This window comes from Alternaria incomplexa (genome assembly GCF_024043165.1).
Source record: "Alternaria incomplexa strain BMP 0042 chromosome Unknown scaffold_2, whole genome shotgun sequence".
Lineage (NCBI taxonomy): Eukaryota > Fungi > Ascomycota > Dothideomycetes > Pleosporales > Pleosporaceae > Alternaria > Alternaria incomplexa.
The window spans coordinates 1986738-2011001 of NW_026249851.1; the positions used below are offsets into that span (position 1 = coordinate 1986738).

The window sequence follows — 24264 nt, forward strand, 5'->3', positions numbered from 1 at the left end:
AGGAAGCCAACAAAATGGAAGACATAGACCGCCTTCGCCTCGGTATCGTAAAGCAGGTGCTTTCGAAGGTCGTCGGTTCCATATACTGTGACGCCCACACGGTCGAGTGCTCCCACTGATGGTCTGGATGCTGTTCGAGATATGTCGCTAGATTGGCCACGTTCCGTTACAATGGGCAGCCTCGACTTTACGAACTCGCACGCTGAAATCCCGTCGTTCCAGTGGACTGGATCGAGCGTCGGATCCTGATAGTGTGGATTACACTCAGAACAATAGATCATTGTGATCACAGTGATGGCAAGATCGAACGCGCGCTTTTGGTCAGCAAGAGCGGGCTGCGGGTGGCCGTAGGTCGAAAAGTGGTCTTCGATTAACTCTCGTCTTCTACGCCTGGGCTGATCTTTGACGAGGCGAACAATATCGAGTAAGTCGTGATGGTCGCGCAGCGCCCAGCGTCGTTCACTCAGATCGGTAGGCGTACTCCACCTGGTGGTCTCGAAATAGAACTGAAGGTAGTGACCGAGTCGAGCTCTCCGTATCCAAGGGCATCCCGTCGCCACACAGTCTCCCTTGTTGTCGCAATCAGCACAATCTCGCCAACCGAATAGTCCCCGATAGACCTCATCCTTCATGTCCACTGAAGGATTTTCCAAAGGAAATTGTGCCATGCATGGCAATATCTTGAACTCTGCGGCCATCAGAGCTCTGGAAGTTGACTGTGCGGGTAGTTTTGGACTCTTAAAGTTGACGAGTATGTAGCTGCAGGATTTCTTCAGCCTCATCACGTGTCCATGCCTTGCCACGTTGACTCCCAAGACTGGATCAACAGGATGAGGACCGACTACCTTGGCTGCAGATGCTGCAAAGCCTTCACGTTTAGGCCGGGGTATGACTGGAGCCACCATATGGGCGCGGCTGATTTTGTGCCAAGAGAACGCCTTTCCTTCACCGGTGCGATCTTGAGGCATGAACCCCGCTTTGGCAATCCATTTCTGCCCTCTCATCCCACGATCCGAACTAGGTCGCAACTTCCTTCGCGTTCTCAATACCGTCTTTGTAGATGTTTTCGGTTCTTCCACGGACGTTGCATGAAAATAATGACCCACGAATTACAAGCCCTGAACTCTCGTGGCGGCATCAGCTCAGGCCGAAACAACGAAAACTGTGTCTTACGCTCTACACATAGCTCACAACACGCGGAAGAGACAGCACGAAAACGAGCTACCCCTTCTGTCGCTGACTCTGCCTATCAATCCATGACAACGAATGCGATTGAATCAACATTGACACCAGAACAGGCGCCAGCACAAACGCAATCGGAAGCTTACGAAATACCTGGAACAGACCTGTACATCTACAAGAAAGCGTATAACAAAGATGCGCTACGACATGGGCGTGGGGTTCGGCATGCGATCGAAGGAAAGATCCAGGAGGACGTGTTTGCGAAAGATCCAAGCCGACCAAGGGACGTTTCAATAGAGCTCAGAATGGTTGGCAAGACTTTCGATGCAGCCAAACTACATGTTCTCATCTTCTGCGCAGCAGACTTAGCAGAATCCCTCGAGGCGATTATAAAGCTACCGGTCGTATTCGAACTCCGACGCTCGAGCCGCGAAACGGTACCTCAGTTAGACATAACTGTAGTACCGAGGCCTATAAGATTAGCGAGCGACGACTTCACAATCGATGCTTGCGGTCAGAGAGCCTTCTTCGCTCGGCATAGCACCTACTGCGGAAGCCCGGTCATATTGCGAACCAATCTACAGCAGCCTTCGCAGACCCTCGCCCGGAAAGCCACATTCGGAGGTGTGCTCAAGGTCACCTATGGCAGTGGCGAGACTGGGTTTCATGGCATGACGGCTGGTCACGCAGTCAAAGAGTTGCTCCAAGAGTGTTCTGCGGTACTACCTGGAATGCGTGCGGAACCGTCTACGAAGCGGAACGGGTTCGATCCTCTAGAGTGGATTGCCGATGATGACGTGCTCGGCCGCGTCTTGCTCCCCCCGGTATTCCCAGGTGTTGCTGCCGGTCGGTCGACGTTGACGCATGACTGGGCCCTCTTCGATGTGGCTACTCCTTTGCCGAACATGGTCACTCGTATCCAACATGCTTCAGCCCTCGAATCCGAAGGTCTTCGAGACAGGCCAATATTGATAGCCGAGAAGCCGCATTTCCCCGACGACATCTCAGCAGCAGTCCAGCTTCTAGGCGCTACAGAAGGTCCTCGTAACGGAGAGCTCTCTAGTCTTCCCGCAAGATTATGGCTTTCTCACAACGAGTGCTTCGTGGACGCATACATGCTGAATCTTGCACAAGGTGACGGTGAGAACTCACTGTCAAAATGTTCCGTGAATTTATTGCTAACGGCATCGCATCAGTACATGAGGGTGACTCAGGTGCATGGGTTGTTCATGCGACTGCTCCCCATCTCTACGGCCACATTGTCGCCATAAACCCGTTTGGAGAAGCCTACATGATTCCTGCTCTTGGTACTTTTGAGAACATGAGAGAGTGCTTGGGAGCTATATCAGTGACGCTACCGATCGCTTCTGATCTGAATAGCGCGCAGTCTTCAAAGTCGCAATGCAATGAAGGAAAAGCGACTGCGGCTGCGCACAAAGTCGGTTCATTCGCTTCACGCTCTTGCTACTCAGAGTCGACGCTCAATTTCCAACACTCCACGTCGAATAATGGAACGCTTGCAGCTGAGCACCCATTACTCAAGCTTAGTACAAAATCTTGGAACCCCGAATTCGCTATAGAAAGATGTATATTTGATGAACCGTACGGGAAGACGATGGAGAACTGGGGGTTTTTTGGTCAACGCCGGGATCTCCTGGACGCTTTTCTAGAAGACACGCACAGCCGTATACCTTCATTCCAAATACAAACGCTGAAGAGATTCTGTCAACAAGGTCTTACCCCTCCTTCGAGTTCAGACACCATGAGCCGGATGAAACAGCGAGTGTGGTACTGGCATGCATGCTCGCGTGAGCATGACCGTCAACTTCCTCAATGGATACCTATCTCAAACCTTGGCCATACATTATGGGAGAGTGTAAGTAAAGTATCGCATGCCATCATACTGAGATCATCTACTAATAGCCCTCCAGCATGAGATCCGCTACAGTCCGGCGTCTCATGGGCGACATCTGATGTGAGTGAATCTGCCAAGTCTAATGTCTACGTTCTTCGCTCATTTATTGCATAGATATGCCCGGCATTTAGAGCGCGAAGTTATCTTGGCACTTGCGAAGAGTGTATCGTGGAATTTCGCCGAAGCGCTGCGAGGATGCATCGCTAAATTCGTTGTTCGGGAGATGTCATTGAGTGCGACAGTTCCTGTAAGCTGCAACGCAATCTCTGACAGCAGGTACTAATGTATCGTTAGCGTGTAGGTTTCATGAAGTTCTCCATGGAGCTTTCTCTTCCTTATCTCACGCTGCGGGAAGTTCCTTCCACAACCCGCAGCGATCGCAATACGGGGAAGGATTCGAATGACCGGACTGACCTATCTTTTCTAAGCGCACCGGGTTCTACAACATTCTCAAATCATTCTCGTTGGATATTACGAGAAGCTACAACTTCTGTCATGATTTGCGGTACGAGCCAATTCCAATGGACAGGATATGCTTTCAGTGGTGGAAGCCCGGTCGATGACGAGGTTCGCGAGACTATTACCGACTTTGATAGCGATTGTATCGAAGGAGAAACACCTCTGGAAGACCTGTTTGTAACTGGTGGCAAGCATCGAGCATCGGCCGAGCAAAACACGATTTGGGATCCGCGGGTATACTTCCTCCATTGTGTCGAGTCCCGCGTCGATTCGGCCTGCCAGGAGCTGACATACATCGTTGCGATCATCGAGGCGCGTACGAAACTATGGGTAGGTGGCCCAGATATCTTTCACAGCCACTTAAACTAATCTTCATATATATAAAGAGCCAAGATGCCCTCGCCAACTTTGGCACGACCTCATTCACAGATGGTCACGTACCGCTGGAAAGCTTGCGAAGAGTTTTGCTTCACGTACGGCAGGTGCTCTCTTCAACGGTACGTGCGTGGGACCAATTTGCAGGTCTTGGTGGTGACAAAGCCCTCTTCTCGGATGTGGAAAGTCCCGATGGATGTCTAGCACTGCACATCATCAAGGAACATTTCGAAAAATTGCGATTGTTGGAAGCAAGAATGGACACCATGGATGAGTTCTGCAAGAACTGTTTCGAATCCGCAAGTCTTATATCCTGAACTCTCGAACGAAACCTAACCTTTGCAGTTTTCCATACGCTCTGAACTCGAGAAAAGGGTACAGCGCCAAAGAGCACATGAGCTCAATATGGAGACCAACCAGATCTCCTGGAAGATACAGATTCTGAACAGGAGAAGTACGGAGGCCGCTAGGGAGACGAGTAGGGGAACGAGAACAAATGTCTGGCTGTTCGCAGTAAGCTTACCCGGTATTATGCGCTGCTTAAGAAACACTACTAAGAGAGTGACCTAGATCACAACCCCGACCGTCTTGACCCTTCAGTACTTCACAGCTGACCGCAAGATCTTTGACTTTGATCGCACTCCAAAGACATTTGCTGTATCGCTATGTGTAATGATGCTAGCGTTGTCTGTACTACTTCTTCTCCTGTCTTCTTTAGAGAGACTGTGTAATTTCGTATTCGCGGTGCTGAAGAAGAAGAAAGGATGGATTCATTCAACCGACGTGGAAGCCACGCTCTCTGGGACAGAGCTTCTTGGACTCGAATCGCATTCCCAATCATATTCGGAAAAAAGAAGAGTCTAGGAAGACTGTAAGTTGAGTTCTGAGATCCACGTAAAAGACTAGTTCAACATACCATCTTGCATGCTCCACCAATGCCATTGTATCTCAACAGAAACCGAGATCGCTTAAGCTACACTCGATTGGTCCATGTCAAGTTTCATGTATACAATCTATTTGGGACAAGTGTCCTTGTCTGCTGATTCTGCGCCCAGCAGTGGACTTGGGAGACACCACCATCTACTTAGGTACAATAAGGGTCTCTCTCGATAGTCTGCCGCAGCCCACGTGCAGTCCCGTGGCGCATCAGTTGGGTTAGACCTAATTGCGAGAAATCTCATGCAAAAGCTCAACGCTGTGATGACCAATTCCAACTGCTGCGCCCTTGAGGCAATGGCGAGTATACCGCATAGGCGGGGAAGTGGCGCTTGTTGCCTAGCGGCGATCTCCACGTCGTGGGCGCGACACGCCCCCAGTGCCGCTCGTTGCAAGCACAACACAACAGCCTCCTTCTCCTCCTCTTCCTCCCCATTGTTGCATCGACACTCTCGGACAACTACACATGATGTTGCAAGCTTTCTATAGTCACCCTCTGGCTTACTTGTAAATCTAGCATCCTGCATGCGTCACCAAAGCTGTTCGCAATCAGCGCTCCACGTTTCCTCGCTGTACGACTGTTCGTACGATCAATCTACTGCGATCCTCCATCCTCGCTACGATCTTCGACCACACCTTACTTGTTGATGCAAAAGGTGGATACACTGCTGCGGCTCATGCTACATGCCAGGCTGCGTCTGCTTGCCGCCGCAGTCCACGACCGTCATTATATACTGCTGCAACGGTCCATTCTTCCACATACGACCATAGGATCATGAAAATTAGGCTTCCCGTCCGCTCAGCCATATACAAGCATGATACCGGTGGATTAGTAGTTAGGTGGGTGACCACTAGCGAATCCCCGCTGTTGTATGTTCTTGCCATTTTTTGCACCGTGGAACTTACCGCTCTTTTTTGCCAAACCGAGCGAGGAATGGACAAAGCGCAGGCGTGGGCTTATGATGACAAGGCAGCTCGTTCTCCTACAGCACACTTACAGGCGAAGCATACCCTGAAGTGTGGAACGTTTCTCAACCTCAACCCAACGCCGCCATGTCATATCACGACAGCTTCGAATTACCCAGAGAAGATGAGCACAATGTCAGCCCTGCATGGTTTGAGCGACAGAAGCAGCGTCCTGTCGAGAGCCATGACCCAAGCCTTCGCGACTGGCTTGCTACGGAGGTCGACGCATTGAAAGCATACCACGATGGTCACATTAATGCAGATGAGGCGGCATTGTCCATGACACACCCACTGTCCACCTCGCCTATACCAGCGTTAGGAGGCTATGCTGATCATCTCCTGGCTGTTGACAACCTATGGGGAGTCATCATAGACGCTCTCATGGAATGGCCATCCACACGTGTCCCGGAGATCTTTACGCTACTGAATGCGATCGCGAAGGCGCCGGGTAAGATCCACAAAGGCGAGGCTCTTAACCATGTGGCAGAACAGCTCACATGGGCAAAATTCCCGTACTTTGGCATGACCTGGAACGAGAGCACTGGCGCAGACATCCAGCCAGGCCAAATTTGCCGGCAGTATTCCGACGCAACCTTGCTTGCATTGGCACGGAAATCTTATTTAAAGGGAAAAGATATCGAAGCCCAGTTGGTTGCGAAGCACGTGTTGAAGATGAATGAGGCTATGATTAAACTCATCATCCGAGCGCTCGAGAAAGAAATCGACCAGAGCGACGAGCAGCTTGCCACAGATGAAGCTACTGCTTACGATCAAATCAAGCTGGACTTTCACATTCCCGCCGTCTCATTTATGCTCAAGTACAATGGGCGCGAAATCTACGACGAAGTTGTGACGAAGGGATTAGGGGATTGGTCAAGGGGCCAAATGCCAGACGAAGCAAGGGAATTCCAGAATGGAGCTGAGCGATGGTCGTTTTGGAGGAGACGTCTGGAGGAGTTGTCTCGAGGAGATTTCGATGACGATGTGAAGGCCGCTGCACAGGCAAGCTTGGAGTACATGTCATCGGTCGTTTAGCATTACGAAACTTTACGAATGAAGAAATCGCAGCGCAGGTTATGACACGTACCAAGCGAGGGACGTTAGTTCGTTCGCGGTGGAACATTGTAGCTTTGTTGGTCTCTGGTGAACCAAAGCGAATTCTGAAATACATGTGGGCGCATTCGAAGAAGTGCACGCTATCAGAGTGCAGCCTCTTCGCCGTGTAATCGCAGGCAAATATGCGCAGGGTCATTGGCTCACCCGCGGTTCCTCACGAAGCGCAAGCCTCCCGCTACCAAAGAACAGTACCCTGGGAAAATATTGAAGAATGTATGGCACAGTCAAAACCCCTGACTTCAGGCCATCGATTATCCCATCTCCCTTCACCACCTCCTTGCGGGTGATTTCCTTAAGAATGGTACGACTCAGCAGCGAGATGTCCACCCCGATAGCTACACCTCCCGCATCCGAGAGAGGCGGACGCTCGCCAACCCGACCGGTCACCACCCCCGGCGGTGACGAAAGTACTATGACCAGCGTTCTGGGAACCGTAGCTTTCATGTGCACCTTTTTTGGGCTCATTTTGAGCATTTACGTCACCCTATCCGGCACACCCGACGAGTCGCAGATATACCCGATCTGCTTATTGGAACTACCAGTTGAGCGCATACTCGCTCTTACTAGCCAGAGGAAGCACTAAGCACATACAGTTGTTCATGATAGTCCTTGTAGCTACCTCCGCCGCTTTCTCGAAACTCGCCTCTGCCACACATCCAACGACCAATCGAGTATTCCTAGCTCTCCCAGTACCCCTCTTGGTTCACCTTGCCTCCTATGGCATCTGTACTATTGTTCCCGATCCAGTCACACGCCTGCATGCGATATTCCTTGGGTTGCCCGTAAGCCTCGCCATATCAGACTGTCGCACGGCCTCCTAATGTCCGCAGGTTCTTCTATTCCTGATTTCAATGATAATGTTCATTGCTGTTTACCCTTCTCCTACCCCTCGAACCGAGGCAAGCCCGCTGGATCTGATGGTATGAGGCACAGTGAGAGAGGCATCTGCGTTCAGCTCCACATTTTGCAGATTCACGAAGCTGGTATTGCGGATCATGAGTGTTTATACGTCCCACAATCTCGACAGGTTGTACGAAGAGCCATATTCGTACTTATGCGGGAAAGAAAAGGCACTGACAAGGGAGTGGAAAACACGTAACTGTATTGTACGGCCGGTACACGTGGAGATTTCTCGCTACCAAATGGCACTACCTTGAAATCTCTTCTCATACCAGTTTTAAAGATTCCGTCGCGTTCGATTCTCCTGTGTCTTCACCAATCACAACTATTGTTTCTCACCCTATATCGAACTACGACGACATGACTCAGTCTAGATTTACCGGAAGCTGCGGCGCTCATCAGCACGCCAGTATCAACGGCTCGTCACCTTTCCTCTCGTTACCTGCTGAGCTTCGCGTGGAGATTTATCGATCCATCCTCGTATCATCGGGGCCTGTCGTGTTCCCTAGCGACGGTATCATCAGTTTTCGATCTTGCGATGGCAACCCTCGTGGTGTTGCCCTCTTACGCACTTGCACGCAAATCTACACCGAGGCAACGGATGTCTTGTATGGCGAAAACCAGTTCCGATTCATATCCGGGCGTATGGCTTGCAGCAGCCTACTTTGCCTCCCTCGATCCAGTTTCCGTCATCTCAAAGAGCTCACAATCCCGGCACCTTTCCGGGGATGTATTCGTCGCCCTCCTTTTCGGCGACAGCACTCCTCGAACGTATCTGACTATGATCTACAACCAGACTTCATCAATCCAAGTCTCTGTCGGACGGATCTTCCGTCTAATCGCGCAATTCGTCAGCTTCTCAGTGCAATCGCCAACGCTCCGCATCTACAGCAGCTCAACCTGCTATTAGACAAACGCAGCGCTTACGAAAGAAACTATGAAGTTTCATTGTACCACTCGGTTTCTGGGCGATACCACGCCTTCATCAACAACGAGGATGTTTGGGAAGATCTAGCAGGTCTGTTGCGGGTTAAGAAAGCCTTACGGGTCACAATCGTCCAGCACCACTATCCAGTCCCGCAATTCTTGTCCACAAAAGCAAAGCGAATCTTACGTACTATGAGGTCTCGATTGGGGGTGTGGGATGTGCGTGATATAGATGAGTATAAGACAGATTACTCGTGGAACGACTATAAGACTATAACTGCGGCGAGGGAGGAGGACAATCCCGATGAATGGCTACGGGCGGTTCGAACTCTCTTCGAAGACTAGCGGTGTCACTCATAGTATCCACGGCTCCTGTGGAAAGTGCACGTTGGTGGAAAGTACTAGGCTCTTACCACGTTTCGCTGTCATACCGGAGACGAACGAGTCAAACAAGACTGGCCCGTAAACAACAGTCTTATATACTATGTTCTTAATTAAACATCCACATTACAAGTCATTATCTATCCCAATTACACCAAAGTCGTGCTACACGAACAAAGGTCCGTACCCAGTTCCATCACCTCTTCCAATATCCGCCATCATCGGTTTCTCGTAAGCCACTCCATTGTTTGCCTCGCCCTCGGTAATTGGCAGCGGCATCTCCCTCCAGTGATCTTGAATCTTCTTCGCACTCTCCAAGAAGCGGTCTTGCAGCGCTGTGTATCCAGCTACGGCTAGCTGCCAGTCTCGCTTCTTGAACTCTCCGTTAATCATGACATGCCTGATGTCGCCTACGTTCGCGTGCAACATAATGGCAGCAATCGGATCGGTCCAGCCAAGTACACTTGGAGCGCGCCCGTTCCATACCAGTAGGTCTGCTTTGGCTCCAGGTGCCAGGATACCAATGTCGGATCGTCGCAGTGCGAGCGCTCCGCTGCGAGTCGCGAGAAGGAAAGCCTGGTTGACAGACATGGGATTCTCGGCGGGAAGATGGCGTCGATCAACAACTTCGCGGTAGAAGATCTTCCTGACACTCTGGAGCCACAATCGCGCTTGTGTCAGTATATCCGACGAGAACGTGAAGTGTGTGTCGATGCCTAGAGCCGCTTGGTCCATGATGAGGTGGCTGTTTGGGTGCAGATGACCGTAGTGCATCTCAGACTCTGGGGTGGTGGATATGTAGTGATTGTACTGTCGCAGGAGTTGCGCGTCGGTCGCGCTGTGATAGCTGGCATGTGCGAAAACGATCGGGATGGATTGGTTGAGGAAGTCGAATTCGTGCAAGACCTCGGGGAAGTTTGGAGCGCCATAAACACCGCCGTTTGCGTGCGTTGAAACTACGGATACATTCTTCTCACTGGTAACAGTTAGTTATGTGCTCGTTCTCGTGGGGTGGGTACTAACATTGCTAGATCAAGAATTGTGCGCGTTTGGTTCCTGTTGGTGCTAGCGAAACCATCATATGAGATGCCTAGCTTTGTAGGCGAGCTGTCAAAGCGCGCATCGTTGACCAAATCGCGGAAGAGGTCCACCTGCCCTTCGACGGTAAAGTTCGCGTAGTCTTGGAAGTAGTAGGCAAATTCAGTCCGAACACCGCTCTCGAACGTCGCGTTCAGCGCCGCCATAGCGTGCGCTGCGGACCAGGTGCAATGAGGGTAGTCCAGAATGGTAGTGACACCGCCATTCAGGGCCTCGTACAACCCGACGAGTTGGCCAATGTACACATCCTCGGGCGTGAAAATTGTATTGGCGGGTGAGTCGGTTCCATAGCGTTCAAAGTATCGCATCAAGGTCGTGTTCGATCCCAGGGTCTTGAAGGCCGTTTGCCAACTATGACGATGAGTGTCTATGAAGCCTGGGGAGATGATGTCGTTGGTGGTATCGACGACCTCCAGGTCAGCCGGTAGAGTGCCATTGTAGGATCCAGAGAAAACAGCGGTTATGGTGTCGTTCTCGACCAACACAGAACCGTTCCTGATAACATCGAGATGATTGGCAGAACTGTCCCAACCAATTACTGTCCCACCGGTAAACAGTGTTGCTGCCTTACCAAGCGAGACGCACGATGCGAACGCAAGGAGAGAAAGCCGGCCTGCACCACCAAAGATCATTCTGAAGGAGTTTGGTTAGACGTAACTTGGCTCTGCGGTTCCACCGCGACCAGCAACTTATACTCCATCGTCTACGCGATCTGATCTCCCGTCTGCTCGATCGTATCGTAGATGCCGACTCTTGGCCGACGCGTGTGAAAATTGTTCATCGAATTCATCGCTCTTCCACATTCGATGACGTTCAGCCAAGAACAGACCTTGGAAAAGCTTGGGAGAATCTTCACGATGGCCGCTTCGGCAGAGACGGAACACAACCGCTTAGGCCACCCGGAAGCAATGCCCGGTGGAGCTGGACCACAATGCAGTGTTTTCCGCACACGCCAGAGAGCGGTCAGCCTCTCTAGTGCAAAGGTCACATGCACCCAGCACTGGCCCTTCTCCTGAGTGCTTAAATACCGCTGTTCCCTCCTCTTTTATTCTGCATACTTACCTTCTTGCGATGACCCAGCTCAAAGATTGGGTTCATCTAACAGTCTCGTCTGCATTGCACAGCGCGGTATGGGACTGTTACGAGCTTCCTTCGGGGATCTCGGCGGGGCAATTTTTGCTGGTCTGCTTTCGAGCTTTTCATTGATCCCACTACCCTGGTGGTGGATTGAGGAAGAGTTTTCGTGGAATTGTGTGTGCGCGCGCGCGAAGATGCAGGGGTGATGGCTGAAGCTTCTCACCGCGACGAAGGCTCGCGAAGGTTTCGCTGTGTCGAGCTGTAACGGAGTAAGGTCGTAAATGTACGTAGTAACAGAAGACGCGAACGCACATAACTAGTGATCTAGTGACTTGCTCGCGCTCCGCGGGCTTTGTACCTGCCAACTGGGTGTTGCTTAGCTTGGCGCTGCCAGATGGGGCGCCCATCGCTATCTCGAGATCATTGTGCGACCACCAAACCTTCGATGACTGTACGCGCACCTCTACGTCTGGTGGTATGGGCTGAAGGCCAATGAGCAAGCGTGTACCATGATCTAGGATAAGCTTTGCAGTTGGGGTCGTGGTTCTATCTCGAATATTGCGACATGCGACCAACTGGAATGCGCCGAGCCTGCAGCGCCTGCACCACCCGAGGCCAATAACGACTTCACCTTCGCAAAGGACCGACCTACCCGAATACCAGTCGCCTGAACTCCTCTACTCTCGCGATGTAGTGTTGCCGTATTGCCGTATTGCCGCCTTTATCCCAGCTGCATCTTCATAGGCGCGCGTCTTCTTCGTAGAGTCAGATGACGTATGAAGAAGATCTCATACGAGCGTCCCGGTATCTCGGCACCTCCTTGCAAACGCACTACTAATGCTCAAGTTCTCTAAGTGCTTGAATTCACCAGAAGATCATTCCAATCACAACAAATCGCACATCCAATCATGAAAGACACCTTACCATCAAACCGCATAACGCTCAGAGTCCACAACAACATACCGTGGCGATACCTTTACATACCCGGTGTATATGCAATTCTTCTTGGATGTCTCACGTTCTCTCACTCGTTTGATTACTGGACGATGGACCCTTATCCGGATAAAGCCATCGGTTGCTCGAACATTCTCGTCGGCGTTGTGGGTACGTTCCTAGTCTATATTGGTATCGGCGCTTGCATGGGCTGGTACTTCTTTAAGGATACACATTTTCGACGTGCGGTCGAAGTAGATCCAGCAACGATAGACGTTTCCGGAATGATTAGCGAGGAGAACTTCTGGAGAAACATCATACAACGCTACCCGTGGCGCTATGCACAGAAGCTTGGTCTATCGCTAGTTATCCTCGCTCTTTTCATCATAGCTTACGGAGCGAACATGCATCGCAAGAACCCTGGATCAACAGACTGGACCACGGTCCTTCCGATTCGATCTGGTATCATGCTAGCCATTATTCTCAAACTGGCGGGCCTCGTTCTCTGCATGGGATGGCATGTATTCAAAGATATAGAGATAGGCGATACAGAAGATCAAGGTGAATTGGGACCTCATAGGACTTACAATGTCTCGACGTTGGGTTCCCCGAATGTCACAACCTTCGCCAACCCCTTCACTCATCCATACTTGAGTGCAGTTCCTCCTGCAATATGTACTGGTTGTACATCGTATGGTGCTTTCGATGCCTCGGGCGTACTTACTCCTGGCGGGCCCATGGCTGTACGCCCTTTCGTATCATTGGCAGTCGCTACTTGCCTGAACATTCTTCTAGTTGTCGTCGAATTCATGGGCAATTACAAAAACCGTGTGTCCGCCATGCAGGAAAGAATGGCTGAGATCGATATGCGCATAGGAACGAATTGCGACAGGTCTGGAAAGATGGAAGAAAGGACTCAGCACTCGCGCACGACCTGACTTGTATCGCTATGGAGTCAGGGGAGGCCATGCTGGACTCCGCGAATGACCGTGGATCGTCTGCGCACTAATTAAGTGGCCATGAAGAAGCAGAGTACTTCTACTCTTATCATAGCGAAGAAGGCGGACTTTTCAGAGTAGTCATTCGCTCATTCAAGATAATCAGCCTCTTTTTTCGATAGACTCTCAACTAAACGCTATGCCACATCATCGTTTGGTTCCAACGTGCACATCATCCGAGGGTGTAAACTGAGTGACCCTCATAGATGGGCATGAAGAATACGCTCGACGAGGGCATGTCATGGGAAGTACACTAAACAGCTGGAGGAACCAGATTGAGCAAACATTTAGTGACATTCAGCTAAGCACTGCTAGCCAGAGTCGGTGAGATCTCAAGTATTCCCCGCGACCTACTCAGAGAAGGTAGTATAGTACGACTCCAGATCTGCGAAAGCAGACAAGTCGCAAACGTACCTAGGTGCGCTTGGATGCTTGCAGAAGCCTCGGCCGAGCTCCAGCTCAGCACGCTAGCTGTCGTCGCGCGCTGTAGCCCGCACCCGCCGAGAGCTTACATCGCTCTCGTTTTGGCCTGCCTATGCGTGAAACTCAAAGGATGATTTTCATGGCTGGAGTTCTTAGTTGGAGTTTCATTGCCAACGTTTAGACTTTGTCACGATGTGCGACGTGAGGGGCAGTACCCGATGTCGACACCGAATGGCAATCACCCCGCACGCCCGCACGTCCGGTGCCGCAGATCATGTACCGGTATATAGATGTAACAAAAGTACATACCGACAGCACCTACTGTGTTACCGAATACGCGAAGCACTTCTTCTGTAAACCTGTACCGCTATAATATCTCACCATGCCGCTGCCCACTGAAGTCGTCCAAAACCTGAAGCAGACCGTTGATGCAGCCTGCGCGGATCCAAAGACATCTATCCCAGGAACTAGCGTCGTTGTTGTAGGGAAAGATGGCGAAGAACTGTTTGCGCACGCCGCTGGTCAACGTGGTGTTGCAAGCAACGAAAACATGACTCTCGACAACGTATTTTGGATCGCATCGTGCACTAAGATGATCGCCGGGCTTGCCTGCATGCAGCTTGTTGAGCAGGGACAGCTACACCTGGATGATGGGGATGAGTTAGAGAGGTTGGTTCCGGAGCTGAAAGAGACGAAAGTATTGCAAAAGGATGGTAGCCTGGTGGACAAGAAGAGGAAGATAACACTGAGAATGCTCTTGACGCATACCGGTACGAGGCCGTCCTTGCAAAGTGGAATCCTCTCACTAATCATGACCCACAGCTGGCTTTGGCTACACGTTCTTCAACGAATCTCTGTGTGCCGTATTGGACGGGTTTGATGAGTTCTCCGGAGACGTCAAGGACATACTTCAGCCGCTGACTTTTCAACCGGGCGAGGGCTGGCAGTACGGCGTAAACATCGACTTCGCTGGCCTGGCTCTCGAACGCAAGACTGGCATGTCGCTAAACGACTACTGCCTGAAGAACATCTACGAGCCGCTAGGATTGAAGAACATGACCATGTTCCCCAACGAGGATATGAAGAAGCGACTAGCGTCCATGCATCAACGAAACCAAGACGGCAGCTTGGTCGAGCGAGACCATCTACTCCTCAAGCCCTTGAAAGCTTCGAGCAACGAGATTGGCGGCATCCTGAATAGCGGAGGCGCAGGCGCTTTCGCAACACCATCAGACTATGCGCGTAAGTTGCCCATAAAGCAACATGTATACGACACCACTGACAGAGTTTAAGAAATCATCGCAACGCTCCTCAACGACGGCAAGTCGGCCAAGACCGGCGTCCAACTTCTCAAGAAAGAGACGGTAGACCTCATGTTCACGAATCAGATATCACAGTTCCCCGACTTTGGTCGTCAGGGAATCCCAGCGGCCAAGCCTGACCTCACAAACGCTATTCCAGACATATACCCAGTGGAGGGTAAGCCTCCTCAAGGCTGGGGTCTGACGTTCATGCTGTCCAACGGAGGCCCGACTGGTCGGTCCAAGGGTACTGGGTTCTGGGCTGGGCTCCCGAACTGCTGGTGGTGGTGTGACAGAGAGAAGGGAGTCGGCGGGATCGTTTGCAGTCAGATCCTGCCGTTTGGCGATCCCAAAGTGCTTGGATTGTGGTTCGACGTTGAGACGCAGATCTACAAAGCCTTGGGGGCTTGATCGTATGTCATGTTGGGTGACTCTGCTTATGCAGTCGGTCCGTTTTGTTTTGTCGGATTCGGCCGGATGGACGTGATCGTCATTGTCTTCATATCGAAACTCGCGTCAAATTGCACCCTGAGGACCGGCCGATCTTCTTGCTCTCTTGGTACACTCTTTGAGAAACGTCAAAACCGTAATGTTGGGTCGATAAACCTTGAGTTATGCTATGAGTGTAGTGCACATCACACCCCCACATCTTCTTAGCGTCATGTGTGGCATACAGGGTTGCATATGGGCGAGAGATAAGCCATGAACGGATACGGCGCATGAACATGTAAAGAACTTGTCGTTTGAGCTGCGATTCGAGCGGTCTTTCGTGCTGGCAAAGACGTTGAAAGCCGTCCGTGGCTGCCTGTGTGGGCCGATCCGATGCTCGTTCTCCGTAAGTAGCCTGCCTCGAAAGTTTCGGAACAGTCCGATCGCCAGTCGAGGGACCAATTATAACATGGATGGCTGCAGGCTCAGAGAGTAGTGCCTAGGTCAGACCGAGCGTCCGGTACAAGCTGTCCCGTGAGCTGTCTGGATGCCGTTACAATGGAAGAGGCAGTGCTTCCTTTGGGGAGAAATAGGCAACTCAAGACAAGGAACATATGATGGAATAGCTTCGATCGACAGAAACGGCCGTGCAGCATCCATAATCGTCAGTGATGAGCCGGACTGAAGCTTGCGTTGAGCATCGTTGTGCCCTGCCACGCGTTAGCTTTCCCCGCATTTCTGTGTTGGGATGTGGGTCCTAGCCGGCGACGCGGGGTGTGCATATCAGCAACGCACTTGCCTCTTTGCATAAGCAGACCTCTCGTGCTTTTCCCTCTTTTCGACTGACAATCCGAGCAGCAGCCATGAACTTCGTGGACGTGCAACCAAAGTCGTTCCTCGATTATGCCTGGACGTCGCCATCTTCGGGGGCGATGGCAGCCACCAAACCGTCCAAAACGAGTCGGAAACAGAACAGATGCTGCGACCAATGTCGAAAAGGGAAAAGAGCGTGCGACGCCGCAATTCTAGAAGACACTCTTTTAGAAACGAGCAAATCTGGAGCAACCCCTACGGTGTTCCATTATAGTGGTAAGACACGCCCTCGTAGATGGTACCTAACGCGCAAGCTAACCTGTCAGATGTTTATGGGCCGCTAGCTTCGTGCGGTAATTGTGAGAAGACAAAGAAGAGCTGCACATTCGAATGGCTGCGCTCACAACGCGTATCGCAAGCTTCGCAACCAGTGTCGACGACTTCACCACCAGCGAAAAGGCGCCGTACAAGAAGCAATTCGACCAGCCGAGCACAGAAGCCAAACCTATCGTGCCAATCCAGCGCAACCGTGAAACTAAAAGAAGACCGGCATCCGCACGGCGATGACCTTCTGTCCCATACCACGCCCGTGGAACTGGGCGTGACGTTTGGAGATTTTCCGTGTGGCTCATCCATGTTCACCACCGATCCTACAATCGCATTCTTTGAAGAACCATCGCAAGTATTCGAGAAAGAAGGGACCGGAGATGAACCAGAACTCGCTGGAGGGTTTACCGAAGAAAGCTGGACTATACTCGGTTGCGACTCTGGCAGAGGCTCGTCTCTGAAGACGACATCGGAGATCAGCGATGATAAGCTCGAACGCGACAGCCCCTCTGAAAGTCAGGACACCAGCAGCATAAGCCCAAGTAATCCGCCTTCTACCATATCGGATGGAACGATCGCTCGTACTAGTCTCAAACGGCGACGCTCTAGCTCCTCAGCATCAATCTCAAACGGTGCGCAACCTTACCCAGTGATATCATATGCCAGCGATCTTCTTTCATCAAGCAACAATGCGTATCTGACTGAAAGCCTGCTGAGGATCTATCATGATAGTTTCGAAAACGCACTTGCATGCTGGGTCACAGAAAGAACCTGTCCCTACAGTGCAAAATCGGATAACCTGCTAGCCACAAACGCTAAGCCTGATTGGAATCGAATCTATCACAGAGTGGTGCGCCTCGATAGGCTAGCCTCAGCCATCAGAGGGCGCAAGCTTACTCAAACGGAAGACCGCGCAGCATCTAGAGCTCTAGACTTGGCGGTCTTTTCCTTCGCTTCACAATGGGCACAGTCCAGTCCCAGAAGCAGAACGAAGTACCCGTTCCACAGCACCTCGACAGATGGTGGCAGTAGCGTTTTTGATAGCATTGAGGACGAATGCGCACCGGCTGGCGTGAACTTTGATCGTACCCTGCAGATATCAGCGTGGCATGAGGCCCGCAACGCACTGCAAAAAGCCGGTGAAGTGGAGTCCTTCCGGGTGGTACTTGCACAGATCATTTTCGCCCTAACACAACGGCCTGTGGAGGCAGAAGGGGCTCAGGATGAGCAGAACGCTCTTTCAAAGACCGAACTACTGGCGACCGACGCCTGCACGGAAGTCCCGATGGAACAGACCCCTATGCTTTCGACCGATCAAGACGTCGATGAGTGCGCAGATCTGATGTCGAAATTGGATCTCGCTATTGAGTCCGACGGACCTCCTGTACACCTTGAATCAGGTCTTCGACTCATTCACTCGTTGAGGTCGCGCATGACCATGTCGAGAGAAGCGCGATATAGCAACCCCGGATCAGGGCGCTCTGCACGGCAACGACGCTCGCCCGTTGTGCGTCTTGAAGACGCTGATCGTGCGACAGTGGACCTCCTGTTCTGGGTTGGTGTCATGTTCGACACGCTATCAGCAGCCATGCACAAACGACCACTGGTGGTGTCGGATGAAGATAGCGATGTAGTCATGAGCGAAAGCATGCAGATTGAGCACTCGGCCCAACAAGCAACAACACCTTCCTCGACAGACGACGGACTGTGGGACGACTACTTGTTTTCTCGACAACAGCAGAATCCAGAACATGCGCCCACAAGATGGCCATGCTCATTCGATGAAGCCGCAGCTGCGTTGTGTGACGCAGCCCCAGTCAAGGTGTTGCTGTTCAGAAGAGTCTGTCGGATCCAGACGCTTCTCACAAGAAACGCACGAGGCGCGAAGGTCGAAGAGGCTGTCAGTGCCGCAATGGACGTGTGTAACCACTGGGATGCGCTGTATGCGCCCTTCGTCCGAGACTGCATACAGAACCACGACCGCCTTCCACCGCGCGTCCAATCATGGTACGTATGCGTCACCGGACACTGGCACCTTGCGACTCTCCTTCTTGCGGACTTGATGGAAGTGGTAGACGAATCAGAGCTTGGACTTGAGGAAGCGACACATCAACGGAATATTAGTGCCTTCATCGCGAAATTCCGCGAGAACCAATGCCGGGTCCTATCAGACCTAGCGAGCTGTGCATGCCCGCGGGAAGACGCATCATTCGCACAGTCCGAGTTCCATTTCGCAGTCAACGAAGGCGCACTGCTGACGGAGCCATGGACTGTAGTGTTGATTCGCGCGTTCGCCAAGGCAGGCGTACTGTTGCTTGAGTCAGATACTCTGCTGCCGTCAGACCTCGATCGAGAGGATGCTTTTCAACGCGCGGATGCTTGTATTAAGGCGTTATGGTTTTTGGGTAGAAAATCGGATATGGCCCTTTCGGCGGCGAATATCTTGGGAGAGGCGTTGAAGCTGCGACGCAAAAGTGCGCAAGATCGGGTTAGCGACATGAGCGTGTTTTTGGAGAGTGAGCTGTGGCATGATTTGGAAGGGGCGTTCGAGGTGGACTGTGAACTATAAGCCAGCCACAATGTACTATTTTCGTGACCTTGATGCGCAACTTGACAAGATGAAGTGAAAGAATGAGTACTGAGATGGATCGAGCCCTGTAGGATGCCCAAATGGCGCTTAGCCTGAAAAGGCAAATCACGTGTCCTCGCGTCGCGCAATGGAACTTTGGAAGGAGCGATAAGGAGATTGGCGACGGTCGACCGCGCCACACCCTTTCACCGTCGTCTAAACCAGCAAACCATGTATGCCTAGGTACCTAAGCCTCGCAATATAGCAGATCCGTTCACCATCTTTTTGGGCGCCGACACCCCAGCCTTCTCCCAAATCACGCCAATCGCGCTAAGACGCGTGCAACGGTCTGCTAGCCGACCTCCCATCTTCCCCACACCCACGTCATGGGCCTTCCAGCGTACGCCTCCAGACCAATTGGGATTTCAGCTCCTACTGACGCCTGGACAGATTATGGGACACGATTAAGAAGCACGAAGAGAGTGCACCCGTTGCGCAACTCGCCGAAGAGCACCACCGGCGTCATGGCAGGTCACTCCGCATTGCTGTTGACGAGGCCGATTGGCGCTTCAACAACCTCACGGTGCAGCAACTCTACACTATACGGGAGAGTAAGTAGTACACGCATCATCTCTGCTCCTCTGAGTCAAAGGCGCGTTCTATTCTTTCTGCTCCTGCTAACAGAACTAGCCTCCAACGAGTACGCCTACCAAGGCATCGAGAAAGCCATGTTCTATCGTATCTGCCGCCTCCTCACCCTGAACATTCACCTTATATTCGTCTTCGATGGCCCCAGTCGACCCTGGAAGCGGGGGAAGCGAGGTGGAGGACGGATAAACTACGAAGAGCAGCGCTTGCTCAAGGAGATGCTTCAATACTTTGGTATTCCATACCACGAGGCCCCAGGAGAGGCGGAGGCGGAGTGCTCTCGTCTGCAGATTTTGGGCATGGTTGACGCGGTCTGGTCGCAAGACTCTGATTGCCTCATGTTTGGCTGCACCCTCTGGCTACGGGATCACCGTGTCGCGAAGGAAAAGGGCACGACAGACAGATCCAAGGAGAACACCAAGAAGAATGGGAAATACGCCAACGTTGTACGAGCACACGACCTCAAAGAGAAATATGGCCTCGACCGAGAAGGGCTGGTGCTTTTTGCCATGCTTGTCGGTGGGGACTACGACGTGAAAGGTCTACCACAGTGTGGGCCGGCTCTAGCCTTGCAGGCAGTCAAGCAAGGACTCGGTCGGCGGCTTTGTGCCTGTCGAGATCAGATGGAGTGCGGCATGTGGACTGTGGAGCTGGCCATGTTCCTGGAGCGGAGTGCTCGCGGGCGCGCTATCGAAATCCCGCCAGCCTTCCCAGACTTCAAGACCTTACAGAAGTACTACAAACCGAAAGTCACCAGCGACACAGATTTACTTAGCAAGTCGCGCTTCAACCTTGACTATCTTCGCCCGATCCAGGAGCTGAAGTTGCTTACACTTACCAGCGAGCGCTTCAACATATGGGGACGTTTATACATGAACTGGGTTGGGCCTGTGCTGCTGACACGAAGTCTGACAGCAAGAGATTCATCTCTACCACAAAAACTAGTCCACGGCATCAGGCTCACAAAGCAAAAAGCGAAAAAGACCGACAACGAACTGACCATACGCACTTTCGAACGTAAGCTGACCTTTTCACCCTTTGGCGTCACTACCCTGAGCAGAGCCGACTTCGAGGGTGAGCGTTTAGAGTGCTGGAATGGAGACAAGCAGACCTTGTTTGACCCAGAGCATCGTGTCGAATGCGAATATCCTGAGTACTGGCTGCGTAAAGTTCTTCCACCGGACGTACTGGAACCGCCCCCTGCACCACCAAAGCGTACGCCAAAACGCAAGCGACCAATAGCTGAAGTTGGGGAAGACGGCGAAGCCTCAGGCACAGCTAAGCGAAAACGTACGAACAAAAGAGACGATATCTCCGCTACCCGGGCTACATACAGTGCATCCCCCAGGAAATCCAGACGACCAGCCGCGAAGGTCAAGTCTCAAGATACGCAAATGACGCCCACAGCACAAAAGATTTTCGATTATATTGCACTCTCTGACTCTGAAGATGAAGGTGGGCTTTCTCTACCAGCCAACGCTCGCTCTCAAGAATCTGCAGTGAATCAACCGACGACATCTCATATTATCGATCTTGGTTCGCCTGAGCCGTCAGATCAGGAGAACGATTTACCCGTCTCGGATCCTTTCCGGAATCCTGTAGCAAACACATTGCCATTCGATATTCCAGATGAAGAAGACGAAGAGCTGCAGTTAGCTTTGCGGCTAAGCATGCAAGATCAAGGCGCCAAGATCCCCACGATGCAAAGGTCTTCCGCTTTACTGTCTTCAAATCGTGGTAGATATGAAAGCATTTTCGCAATGAGAGAAGCCGGTAGAGATGTACACGGGGCCTCTGTACCTGCTTGGTCGCTTGATGAAGCACTCAGCGCGGCCGAGCCCTCCAGAGCTTCTCAAACTTCCCAACGAGTGGAGAATGAATCGCGCATATCAAGCATGCCAATGAGGGGTGTTCACGCAGGTCTTATAGGAAGGGAACCAGTCGACCTACCTGACTGGTCGCGCCCTCCTCCGCGCGCTAATCTATTGTCAGTGCCTGCAACGCTACCTTCGAATCCAAATACAGAAGATCAAGTTGCACCATCTCCTGCACCTACCGCAGCTGAGATACGCGCTGCTAGGCTTAGACACTTTGCAACGACATCTCTGGAACCTGCCAAGGACGCAAACGAGCCACATACTTTTTCGCTTGCTGCCACGCCAAACAAACAACCAACAAGTACATATAAGGTACCGGTGGGGGTTGAATGTATTGATCTGACGGATGACTGAGCAGCACATTTGTCTCAAATCAGCATTCACATGCTATATACCAAGTACACCCACTGTTGATACTATATTACGAGCTATACACGAATAAGTGAAAGCTGTGTCAGTTGAACGCTTACATGCATAGCATCACACATCGCCTGGGCTAAACAGCTCGAAGGTGAATGACTGTGGCGACTGGACTCCGTCTGCGATCATTCAATGCAACCAGGAATTTTGCTATTCGTTGGTGGCAACCCAGAGCCATGGAGGATAAATGGGCTACCCAGTAGTCTAAATGCGTTTATACAACTATAGACCTCAACCGAACATGGACTCATCATCTGCCACATACCAAGACGTTGTTGACCGCGTACTCGCCGTCTCTACACCCACGGAAGCACCACGGGATGAGCCGACGTGCTTTGTCTGTGGTCGAGAATATGGAAGCATCGATGCAGGCGTCGAGACACACCTGGACTTCCTCAGCCAACTACCGGGAGCATACAGGAAGACCTTCCTCGAACAAACTGTCGAACCCATCCGGACACCGTGTGGACATGTCTTCTGCCGTTCTTGTCTGAGTGTGTGGTTCAAAAGCAACCGAAAATGTCTTTGCCCCATGTGTCGCGAGCCGATTGGGATTCCTTTTCTATATGAACTAGAGAACTCAGACGGCGGTCGACACGATGTCGGCATCCAGGGCCTCTCTCTAGCCCTTCATATACCAACATCTCTAGCAAAGGAGACGTATCGAATCATCAACCTGCAGACTCGAGAACTACTCACCACTACCGCGCCGATGCCGTTTCAGTGGAATGCAGAAGCCATAATCCACGATTTGCCCATTATAATGATCAACGTTGCTCGTCGCTTCCATTATCAGTCGTTGCGACAGGAGGAGGGGGTACCCAAAGATCCATCGTACATGAAGCGGCACAACCCAGTACAGCTCGTAACGGCTGAACCTCGGTTCAACGATCTCAAGTCTCTGGGACGCCCTGTCGCACCACTCGCCAAGCACACAGATGCTTTTAAGATGTACCGGCTCGTGTGCGACCGTATTAGGGATCTTGAGGGCACAGTAGGTGACGGCTGCGGTCGATGCGCGAACTGGGAGGCTCTAGCGCGGGCATTGATGTACAGGATCGTTCAACAGGAGATGCCTCGGGCCAACGGAGGTGTCGGCCGGATGCGTTGGTGGCACTATGTGTGGTGCGTGATCAAGGCGGTGTTTGTCTGGCAAGCGTACTGCGAGCGCGCACGTAGGTTGATGTGCCTGCGTACACAGCAAGTAAGCGTTGACACTACAAGGACAGAGGAGGGTGTCCGAATGTATCAGGTGGGCTGAGAGGCGTCCGAGTATAAAACCACTATCTAGACATAGAGTTAGCATCACTGGGAGTGATTCTCATTGCGTCGCTCAATGTGCCAAATATGATGTCCGTGGCTTTGTTATGCCGTATCGACTCCTGTGAATGGAAGTTTGTTCTGTCCATTTACGATGTGGTCACACTTTAACCAAAGACACAACGCATGTCTTGAAGCCCTGCGCAGGTAGGATTGTTTTCCGCGCTCTTTCCATGTCAACTCTTCTCGCCCAGTGAACCGTCGTGAAGCCATCCATGTTGTTGGTATGCGCAGGAAAGTACCACTTCGGATGGCCTTCATCGGCGATTGTAGTAGACTTTGATGCCGTCGCCAACATCCCTGCCACAGCGGCCTTCAGACGTCGGTATAGCAGCTCCAGTCAGAGCACCATTACGACCTGCCCACTGCCCGTATCTTGTGTCGCAGAGCCGGAAACCGTGTCTTGCCGCCATTTTCAGCACCTATCCTTGAGTGGGTGGCCTCCCTTCATCGCGGCAACCCATTCCCAGCAGCACCACTCGCACCACTACCCCCACTCCCAGAACTTTCACCACTCCCATTCCCCGCTCTAACTCCCATCCTCGCACCGGGCTGCCTGGCCAAAGCCAACCTCAACGGCTCCTCCCTTCCCTGCCCAACAATCCCACCACCGCTCGCAACAGCAGTCCCGCTGCCACTCCCGCTTCCGCCAACCATAGGACCTCTCCTCAGTAGTTCATCAAGACCTAGATCCCGCCACGTCGGCTCCTTCTTTGTTTGTGTCGCTCGCTGGATGCCGAATGCGGCGTGTTGGTCTGGGACGACGTCGTCTTCGTCTTCGGGGTTTACGGGTTGGAGGTGCGGCGGGATGTAGATGTCTTCTGGTGTGAGTTGGGAGGAGGTGAGGTTGGTGAATTGCTCGAGGAGGTCGGCG

The 24264-nt window shown here is 52.0% G+C and overlaps 6 protein-coding genes across 6 annotated transcripts; 5 read left to right on the top strand and 1 right to left on the bottom strand.

Moving 5' to 3' along the window:
* Nucleotides 1-1256: 1256 nt before the first annotated feature.
* J4E90_002173 (uncharacterized protein) lies at nucleotides 1257-2453 on the top strand (the record flags this gene model as incomplete). The annotated part of the gene is made up of 1 exon (XM_051431754.1): nucleotides 1257-2453. One exon carries the CDS (start codon nucleotides 1257-1259, stop codon nucleotides 2451-2453), a length of 1197 nt encoding a protein of 398 aa, XP_051294888.1.
* Nucleotides 2454-5920: 3467 nt separating this feature from the next.
* On the top strand, nucleotides 5921-6868 carry J4E90_002174 (uncharacterized protein; the record flags this gene model as incomplete). The annotated part of the gene is made up of 1 exon (XM_051431755.1): nucleotides 5921-6868. One exon carries the CDS (start codon nucleotides 5921-5923, stop codon nucleotides 6866-6868), a length of 948 nt encoding a protein of 315 aa, XP_051294889.1.
* Nucleotides 6869-9322: 2454 nt separating this feature from the next.
* J4E90_002175 (uncharacterized protein) lies at nucleotides 9323-10887 on the bottom strand (the record flags this gene model as incomplete). Its single annotated transcript, XM_051431756.1, has 2 exons — nucleotides 9323-10133; nucleotides 10181-10887. The coding sequence occupies 2 exons, from the start codon at nucleotides 10885-10887 to the stop codon at nucleotides 9323-9325; spliced, it is 1518 nt and encodes a 505-aa protein (XP_051294890.1).
* Nucleotides 10888-14068: 3181 nt separating this feature from the next.
* On the top strand, nucleotides 14069-15398 carry J4E90_002176 (uncharacterized protein; the record flags this gene model as incomplete). Its single annotated transcript, XM_051431757.1, has 3 exons — nucleotides 14069-14456; nucleotides 14509-14928; nucleotides 14980-15398. The coding sequence occupies 3 exons, from the start codon at nucleotides 14069-14071 to the stop codon at nucleotides 15396-15398; spliced, it is 1227 nt and encodes a 408-aa protein (XP_051294891.1).
* Nucleotides 15399-16863: 1465 nt separating this feature from the next.
* Nucleotides 16864-19125, top strand: J4E90_002177 (uncharacterized protein; the record flags this gene model as incomplete). The annotated part of the gene is made up of 2 exons (XM_051431758.1): nucleotides 16864-17098; nucleotides 17576-19125. The coding sequence occupies 2 exons, from the start codon at nucleotides 16864-16866 to the stop codon at nucleotides 19123-19125; spliced, it is 1785 nt and encodes a 594-aa protein (XP_051294892.1).
* Nucleotides 19126-19649: 524 nt separating this feature from the next.
* On the top strand, nucleotides 19650-22004 carry J4E90_002178 (uncharacterized protein; the record flags this gene model as incomplete). Its single annotated transcript, XM_051431759.1, has 2 exons — nucleotides 19650-19656; nucleotides 19810-22004. 2 exons carry the CDS (start codon nucleotides 19650-19652, stop codon nucleotides 22002-22004), a joined length of 2202 nt encoding a protein of 733 aa, XP_051294893.1.
* Between the last annotated feature and the right edge of the window lie 2260 nt (nucleotides 22005-24264).